The following is a 9,423-nucleotide window of genomic DNA, read 5'->3' on the forward strand; positions in this document are numbered from 1 at the left end:
TTAATAAGCACCAGGAATGTGAAGGCCTCTTCTGAAGAGCAAGAAACCCTGAGCAGCAGTGGTTGTCCATGTGTAGGTCTCAGAGAGAAGGTCAAGGGATGTTAGTGAGAAACAAGGAGACGGCTTATGATTTTAGTAAATGCTGAAACCATATCTGAGCCCAGAAATGAAAGCAGCTGGTACCTGTGTATGGGGAAGAGGAGGAGGTTTGTCCTGGGAAGATGTCAGGAAGGAAGACATCTCTTCTGCAAATCAGGGATGAAAAAGATTTTTCCATGTTGTGTGCATGCCTAGGAGCTGGAGAATGCTCACTGCTGAGGGTCATCATGTTCAGTCAAGCACCATGAGATGACCTTTCATTCTAAACCTTCAAGTTTCTGTTGGCCTAATCCCCAGGTGTATCGAGGTCCCTCTGGAATGAACCTCCAACACTGAAAGTACCTGTGCTGATGTTCATCCTGAGTCATGGTGCCTCTAACAAGGTGATAACTGAGGTAGCTACAGGACACTACAGATGAGAAAAAGAGTACTAGTGTAGTGTAGTTGCTAATCAAGGCAGAAAGCACCATGATAACCATCTCAGAAACACGAAATTGAGGGCACAAAGTGAGCACGTGCAGGGCCTGTGAGGAAATGGATAAAAGGGGTTGTCTTTTTGTATGGGAGGGTCTAACAATGCTGATAGAGTAGAGCTGGAGAGGTGGGAAGGGAGTGACAAGGGAATGAATGGTGAAGCAAAGGAAATGGTCAGGACAGTTTGGGGATACCTGTCAAGCAGGCCTGCACCTGAGCAGCAGTGCCTGGAGCAAGGCATGACAGCTGCAGCTGCTCTGACTAAACTAAGAACCTGACTTACTTCCATGGTCACAGGGAACCTGAGAACATTCCCTGCTGTCATCAAATGCAGACCTTGAGGACAAGAAACTGCTGCATCTTTTTGGTTTCGACTTTCTTAAATGGGATTTCAGGAGGTGTCTATTCTGGCCTTCTGCTCGCAGCAGAATCAGATGTGGAGTCAGGCCACATTGCTCGAGGCTTTATCCCTTGGGGGCTGGAAAACACCCAAGGACAGAGATGGCACAACGTTGCTGTGAAACCAGTTCCAATGTTTGGATGTCCTCATGGAGAAAATGATTTTCCTTATCTCTGTGCTGAACCTGCCTTATTCCATCATCTAACTCTTGTCTGTTTTCCCCCTGCCGAGCACCATGGTGACCAGACTGGCTCCATCTTCCTGAAAAAGTCTCCGTAGGGACTGGCAGGCTGCTACGAGGTTCCTGAGGCCGCCTCTTCTGCAGGCTGAACAAGGTTCTTCCCCTCAGTTTCTCCTCCCAGGCATGTGCTCCAGCCCCTGAGCATCTCGGAGGCCTCCCACTGCGCTTGCTCCCAGTTATCAACGTCTTCCTCCATGGGGTGGCTTGACTGGCCAACAGCCCAGCAGGCACACAGCTGCTCACTCCCTCCTCCTCCTCCCCAGGGGGGGCCCCAAACTTGACACAGCAGCGTACAGATGGTCTACAGAGCGATAAGCAGGGGGACACAGTCGCTTCCCTCACTCTCCTGCTGACACTCCAGTTCACACACTCCAGGACACCGCTGGTGGCCTTTGCTAGCAGGTCGCACGGTGGGATCGATCGTTGTCGTTTGTCCCCCAGCACCACCAGGGCCTTTGAGGCAGGGCTGATCCCCAGCCAGGCATTCCTCAGCCCCGGCCACTGCTGGTGTCAGTCTGTCCCAGGTGCAGGACCTGGCCTTTGTCTGTCTTCTCTGTCATGAAGTTCCTGACAGGACAGTCCTTCACCTGGCACGTTTCCCCTGAACGGCTTCGCTAAGGCACAGGAACGATCCCCCCCCCCCCATTTAGTGTCATTGACACACGTGGTGAGAGTTGCCTCCTCCAGGTCATGGATGCAGGTGATAAATTGCACAGGGCCCAGGAGCATCCCCTGTGCTGCCCCACGATGCCCCAGGATGTCTCACTGGCCTCCACGTAGGGTATGACCCCTTCACCACTGCGCTCTCAGCCTGATCATCCAGCTGGTGTTTTACCCATCTGTTTGTCTACCCCTCCAGACTGTAATGGCCTAATGTGGGAGCAAGAATAGTGAGGGAGATCATGCCATGTGTCTTGCTGAAGCTGACGTAAACGATGGCCCCTCTTCTCGCCTCATGCATAACTGCAGTTAGTTCGTCATGAAGGCAACCAGGTTGGTGAGGCATGATATACCCTGGGAAGTCCATGCTGACGGCTTGTGGACACGTTCTTCTCATCTGGGTGCCCAGGTATGTCACCTGAGAAGACTCTACCTGATGGCACACTCCTCACCAAAGTGAGCTGGTGCAGCCTGGGGTTCCCTGGGTTGCAATGTTGGCCACTTTCCAAGACGGGTGCAGTTTTTGCACATCCTCACTCACAAGAGACCTCTACCAAGCCTGTGAACTTTGAAAAGGGATATTCAAAAGAAATATTGATCTTCCCCTGTACCTTCATCATCACTACTCTGCCCATTATATGGAGTTTTTAATTTCCCTGATCTTTCCTATATTTTCACCTCTCCTGATAACAACAACCATTTCTAAAGTCATCTTTCCAGCAGACTGTCTAGACAAAGGCCTTTTCGATTATGCTCCAGTTTTCGCCTCCCCTTACTCTTTGTTCCTTCACATTCCTGTCACCCACCCCAAGCTGCTGTTTTGACATCAGGGAGTTAAATGCTTGCCCTGTGATTAAGTAGCTGTCCTGGTTTCAGCAGGGATAGAGTTAAGTTTCTTCCTAGCTGTTGGGATAGTGCTGTGTTTTGGAGAGTATTGTTGATAACACACTGGTGGTTTTAGTTGTTGCCAAGCAGTCAAGGACTTTTCATCTTCTCATATGGCCTGCCAGCGAGAAGTTGGGGGGCACCAAGAAGCTGGGAGGGGAGACAGCCAGGACAGCTGACCCAAACTGACCAAAGGGATATTCCATACCTTATGACATCATGCTCCATATAGAACTGGGGGCTTGCCAGGAGACGGGGCAGGTTGGGATCTTGCTGAGCATCGACTTCAGGCGGTGAGAAATTGTGCTGTTCATCACTTGTTTTGTATAGTCTGTTATTATTGTTGTTATTATTAACATCGTCATCATCCCTTTCTGTCCTATCAAAGTGTCTATATCTCAACCCATAGAGATTTACTTTTTTTCCATTTTCAGTCCTCTCCCCCATCCCAGGAAGGGGAGTTAGAGAACAGCTGTGGGGTTGGTTTAGGTGCCGACCAGATTAAATCACGACACTAGTCCAATTTGCTCTTTAGCCAACTCTTTAGCTGTGTTTATATCTAGCTTTTGGCACCTACCTGTCTCAAACATTCCTCATAAGATTATCCCTTGGAGAAATGCAACGTCATTAGAGGCAGCTTGTAGTAAGCGTATGGTGCAGAGTGTGTTTTATTGTCGATGAAACTTTATCGTGCTTGACTTTTCTTTGCTTGCAAATAGGCAAAAAAAAAATAATATGTGCAGCCATTTCTCTAAGGAAAGCAAGTGCGGGTTGGTACAAAGGAGCTGTAACATCCAGCTGCAGAATTCAGTGGAGAAGTCTGATGTAAGGGAAAGTCCCCGGTGGCCAATGAGAGAAATGGTGGGGCTGGGGAGCTGAGGTGGAGGCTGTCCATGCTGTGTCAGACCTCAAGGGACTGCTTTTCCTCCTGTCCAGGCGTCCTTAGGAGAGACCCTGGAGCAAGATCTACTGGGGAATGCTGCCATCACCTCTTCTCTAAACTGAAAAGTAGTAAAATACACCCTTGGAAATAAAACCTCCTCTTTATTAGCAGTTCTTTGAAATCTTTCTCCACAACTACACTGGGAAACAGCTCCAATTATCTGTACAACTCTTGAAGACTTGAAGAAAATCACAGGGAGAGAGATGTCTCATTAGGGCTTACTTGATTTTAATGAGTCCCATGATGTATTTGGTGCTAGGTAACGAACCTCAGGTACTGAGAGGAGATTGCACAAACCTCTCAAAGACTCAGTGTAAAAGGAAAAAACCCAGAGTACCTTGAAGCATTGAGTCCCACTGAGCACCATGACCAGCAAAGGCTCCCCGAGGACTCGTTAGAAGGGATAATTGGAGGCCATGATTGCAGGTAGGCAAAGGTAATGTGCAGGCAGCTGAGATGCAGAGAAAGCCCTGCTTTTGTCTGATGAAGCAAAAGGGCCAAGGCCTGACCCCCAGCCCCTGGGAAGGCAGATCCTGTCCTTCACGCCTTGCTCAGGGCTCTTCCTGGGGCAGTGGGATGTGGGGGGTGTCGTGCTGAGTGAAGGACAACGGGATGGCAGTTCCCAGCCTTACTGGGGGTGTGCAAGGAGGCAATGAGGCCCCCCCAGTGCCTTAGGACAACATGTCTCCTCACAGACCTTGGTGGCAGAGACGATTGCCAAGGGGACACAGACTTGGGTTCTCTTGGCGACTTCCAGCCTTGCCAGCACCCTTTGCCATCTCCACCACACGTTGTCCTACGCTGTCCCACAGCTGCTTCTTTTCCCTGCACACTGTAGACACCCCTCTTACTACCTCACCTTGCTCTCACCCTGGCATTTCCATACATTCACGGACATCTGTCCACCCTCACGCTCTGTTCCTTGAAACACAAAGAGATGGACTGATCTCATACTCCTTCGGGATGACTTCTTGTACCACAGCACTACCCTTGGAGTGACAGTTCTTCCTCCTCATGTCCAGTCTCCACCTTCCACACTGCACTGTGTGGCAGCGTTTCTCTCTCCTGTTGTTTCCTACCTCCAAGGAAAGCTCCACCATCTGAGAAACAACCCTTCAGGCAGGCATCCCAACCCACCAGTCTTCTTGAGGCCTTTCAGCTGAGCAGACAGAAGTAACCTCACCATGATCTCCCAAGGCTGCTAGCCTTTCAGCTTCTCAGATAGACACGACCAAGCCGTGTGCCTGCTGCTGTCCCATCATGTTCTCAGGCAGAACAGACATGACCACCAAGATATAAGCCCCCTTCCTGGACTAAGCCTAGGTCCTTTGGCAGATGGGATCTCACAGACAATGTGCCAACCAGGTGCCTTCTGCTGGCCTGTCAGAGACACTGGCAGATGTGAGCTTTAAAGCACATATCCCAGCCATGGGCCAAGGTCTGGCCTATCAGCTATTTCAGAATGAAGTGACCTCAGAGTCCCTTTCTCAGCCACATTCCTGCTGCTGGCCTATCACCTCCAGAGGCAGAACTGACCTCACCTCCCCATTTGCTTCCTACTGGATTATGAGGTACTTATACACAATTGACCACATCATACCATGCCCAACCATCATCCTCTTTGTGGCCCAGTACCTGAGCAGGTAACAGTAAGCTGCTTTCATCAAATTTATCCAGTAGATTTCCTACCAACAATTTGAGTGGAGAAATGTTCCTCAGAGGAACTGCTGTATTTCTACTGCTGCATTTTCTATCTCTACTTCGGCCTCTTTGTTTTGTCTTCTTCCTCTGTCGATTCTGTCTCCAAAAGTACTCCAAGGGAGAGACTCATGGAATCATCAAATAACTCAGGTTGGAAGAGAGCCCTGAAGTTCCTCTTGTCCGGCTATCCTGCTCAAGGCAGGGTTAACCTGATGAGGTCGCTCAGAGGCTCTGCCCAGTTTGGCATCATCCACAAAGGAGCTGAAAATGCCCTCTGTCACATTGTACAGGGAGTTAATAAAGACATTCAACAGGGTTGGCCCAATCCGACTGTATAGAGACTATGGAGACCATGTCAAAGCCCTTGCTAAGGTCCAGGTACGAAACATGCCCTTCTTGTCCCTACCCATGTGGGTTCGGCAGTCCCTTCCTTCTCCTTCAGTGCCTGTGAATCCCTGCAGGTGTATTTGGCCCATCACCTTCTGAGGGACTAAGGTGAGGTTGACCAGCCTGTAATTCTCCCAGTCCTCCTCCTTGCCCTTCTTGAAGAAATGTTTGATGTCTGCCTTTTCTGAGGATCCCAGAACCTCTCTGATTGCTCTGACACATTTGAGGGCACAATCCAGAAAGGGTAATGTGAGCAGAGAGGAGTATTGGTACATGGTACAGACCATGGTACATCCAGGAGTTAGTGATCAGTGTCACAGAAAACCTGAGCAGACCCAGGCCTCTACTATGCTCTATGTACAGCTTGGCCTTCAGGCCGTGTTCTGCCAAGCTTATCCCTGGGATGCAGAATAAATTTGATTGTAATGAGAAGCGTGTAGGAAGCTCCCACCTGGTAGCGGTGATTAGACCTTCTGCATGTCCTTACCTTTATCTAAAACTGTAACAATGACTTCACATGTGAAGAACCTCTTTTGGGGGTGGTAGAAATGATGACTTGAATTTTGTTGCTTATGTGAAAACACTGACAGTGATCACAGGAGTGTTGTGGTTTAACCCCAGCTGCCAACTAAACACCACACAGCCGCTTGCTCACTCCCTGCTCCAGTGGGATGGGGGGGACACTCGGAAGGGTAAAAGTGAGAAAAGTGGTGGGTTGAGGTAAAGGCATTTCAACAGGTAATGCAAAAGCTGCGCAAATAAATAAAGTAAAACAAGGAATTGATTTACCACTTCCCATCAGCAGGGAGGTGTTCGACTGTCTCCAGGAAAGCAGGGCTCCATCACATGTAATGGTTACTTGGGAAGACAAATGCCGTAACTCCAAACATCCCCCTCTTCCTTCTTCTTCCCTAGCTTTATAACGTTAAGCACGATGTCATATGGTATGGAATATCCGTTTGGTCAGGTGGGGTCAGTTGTCTTGGTCACGTCCCCTCCCAGCTTCTTGTGCACTCCCAGCCTCCTCGCTGGTGGGGTGGTGTCAGGATCAGGAAAGGCCTTGACTCCATGTAAGCCCTGCTCAGCAATAACAAATCCATCTCTGTATCATCAACACTGTCTTCAGCACAAATCCAAAACACAGCCCCATCCTAGCTACTCTGAAGAAAATGAACTCTATCCCAGCCAAGACCAGCACAGGCAGCTTCCCCAGGCTGTCCAGTGACCACGGGCACAGGCCAGACCCTGCTCTGCTGGGCCTTCACGTCTGTCCCAGGAGGGCTGGCTGTGCGAGGACACTGCTGTGTGCCCCCACCCTGCACACCCACACACTTTAGCTGTTCACTGGTGTTTTCATCTGTGGGCCACATTCTTGGGCATGTTCTTGAGAGCAACTTTGGAGGAAGACCAAAGCCTTCATGCACTGCCCTGAGGAGATGCCCTTTCATGATGGAACCACTCCTACGGAGGCCAGCTCTGTCACAGAAGTGCCCGTTGCCTGTCCCTGCCTGCAGTCACAGGACGACCACGCAGCAGGACTGTGACCAAGCTGCAGAGCAATCAGGCCTTCCACCAAAGCCAAGGGATCAGAAAGAGAGTGTGGAAGTGAAAAGAGAACAGCTCTGGGAGATCAAGTGCTTCCTGGCAGCGCTGCCATGCCAGGACTCTCTTCCCTGCCACCTCTGCACACAGGAACTTTCCTTGCAGCTCCAAAAGCTCTTGGAGGAAGGATCTCAGAAAAAAACCCCACCTGGCTGCGGGGTCCTTTATTTTACTTAAACACACAGAGAGCATGGCTCCTCGTTTACACAGCCACTCGGTCAGAAAAGAAAAGCAGAGACTGAATTAGAGAGGGGATGACAACATCATTCCGAGTAAAACGTGACAACCACCAACAAAAATTACAGACGACAGGCTGGGCCTGTAATGAGTTAAATAATAGCTGTTATGCAGAAGAAGATGGGCAGTTTAATGCTTCCAAACAACATCCAGTCCTCAGTTTCCATGCTGCATCCTTGAGCTCCTGGTTCCTCATGCTGTAGATGAGGGGGTTCATGACTGGAGGCACCACTGAGTACAGAAATGATATAACGAGATTCAGGGTTGCAGAGGAATTAGACAGGGGCTTCATGTAGGCCACCATGGCAGTGCTGATAAACAGGGAGACCACGGCCAGGTGAGGGAGGCACGTGGAAAAGGCTTTGTGCCGTCCCTGCTCAGAGGGGATCCTCAGCACAGCCCTGAAGATCTGCACATAGGACACCACAATGAAAACAAAACACCCAAAGGCTAAACAGACACTAACCACAATTAGCCCAGCTTCCCTGAGGTAGGCATCTGAGCAGGAGAGCTTGAGGATCTGGGGGATTTCACAGAAGAACTGGTCCACAGCATTGCCGTGGCAGAGGGGTAGGGAAAATGTATTGGCCGTGTGCAGCAGAGCAGTGAGAAACCCACTGCCCCAGGCAGCTGCTGCCATGTGGGCACAAGCTCTGCTGCCCAGGAGGGTCCCGTAGTGCAGGGGTTTGCAGATGGCAACGTAGCGGTCGTAGGCCATGATGGTGAGGGGACAATAGTTCCCCTCTTCTCCTCTTCTTCAGTGTACACAGTTGGGTGACCTCTTCTTCTCTCTCTCTGTTTTGTAAGCTCAGCAACCTTGTTATCCATCCTGCCCAGACGGTCCCAGGCTTGTTGGCATATTGGGCCCCCTTTATCAGGATGCCTCAGACTTTGTGTCTTTTTCTAGTTCATACCCAAGAACTGTTCCCTAATTTACGGCTTCTCTTATCCTGTTTCTACATTCCAACTCTTTTACTAATTGTTTTCTTTCGTACTGGAGCATGAGACAGGCGAAGCCTGAGTTTGTGGGGCCTGACTCAAGTGTTGCCAAACTATATATTCTGTTTTAAAATTGTTCTACACTAATTAGTTTCCCTTATTCAGCTGGGCCCAGTCTTAGGCCCAGACTTGACCAACGGTTTATGTCTAAAGGATTATATATATAGCCACATATCAGAGTCATCGTTTCTAGTCGGAGCCCCCAAAGGCCTTTCACTGAGACAGTTTCACGATGTTGAAACAGATAGAATACAGGTGATACCCCAAATGCAAAATGTGTCGTGCATTTGAGGTGGAATTGCTCCTGTACTGCCCAGACTGAGCTACCCCGGGGCACTGCAGCAGCGTGCGGCCTGGTGCTGCCGGGAGCTGCCGGGGATCTGATCAGTACTTCTAAATATCTAAAGGGTGGATGTCAAGAGGATGGGCCAGTCTCTTTTCAGTGGTGCCCAGTGCCCGTGCAAGGGGCAACGGGCACAAACTGGAACACAGCAAGTTCCACCTGAATATGAGGAAAAACATCTTCACTTTGAGAGTGACCGAGCACTGGAAGAGGCTGCCCAGAGAGGTTGTGGAGTCTCCTTCTCTGGCGAGATTCAAAACCCACCTGGACGGAATCCTGTGCAACCTGCTCTAAGTGATCCTGCTTTAGCCATTGGGTTGGACTAGCTGATCTCCAGAGGTCCCTTCCAACCCCGACCAATCTGTGAATCTGTGAATCTGTGAATTTGCTGACTGAGATGACTCTGCAGCACCTTGTGCCAATCTCCAGGAACACAAGGTACCACTGAGAAA

At 49.9% G+C, this 9,423-nt stretch overlaps 1 protein-coding gene across 1 annotated transcript; it reads right to left on the bottom strand.

Annotated features, from left to right (window-relative positions):
* Nucleotides 1–1,266: 1,266 nt before the first annotated feature.
* Nucleotides 1,267–8,311, bottom strand: LOC129200810 (olfactory receptor 14A16-like; the record flags this gene model as incomplete). Its single annotated transcript, XM_054812062.1, has 2 exons — nt 1,267–1,515; nt 7,859–8,311. Coding segments are annotated over 2 exons (702 nt in total), but the record flags the coding sequence as incomplete, so codon positions are not given.
* Between the last annotated feature and the right edge of the window lie 1,112 nt (nt 8,312–9,423).

Source organism: Grus americana, unplaced genomic scaffold (genome assembly GCF_028858705.1).
Source record: "Grus americana isolate bGruAme1 unplaced genomic scaffold, bGruAme1.mat scaffold_510, whole genome shotgun sequence".
NCBI lineage: Eukaryota > Metazoa > Chordata > Aves > Gruiformes > Gruidae > Grus > Grus americana.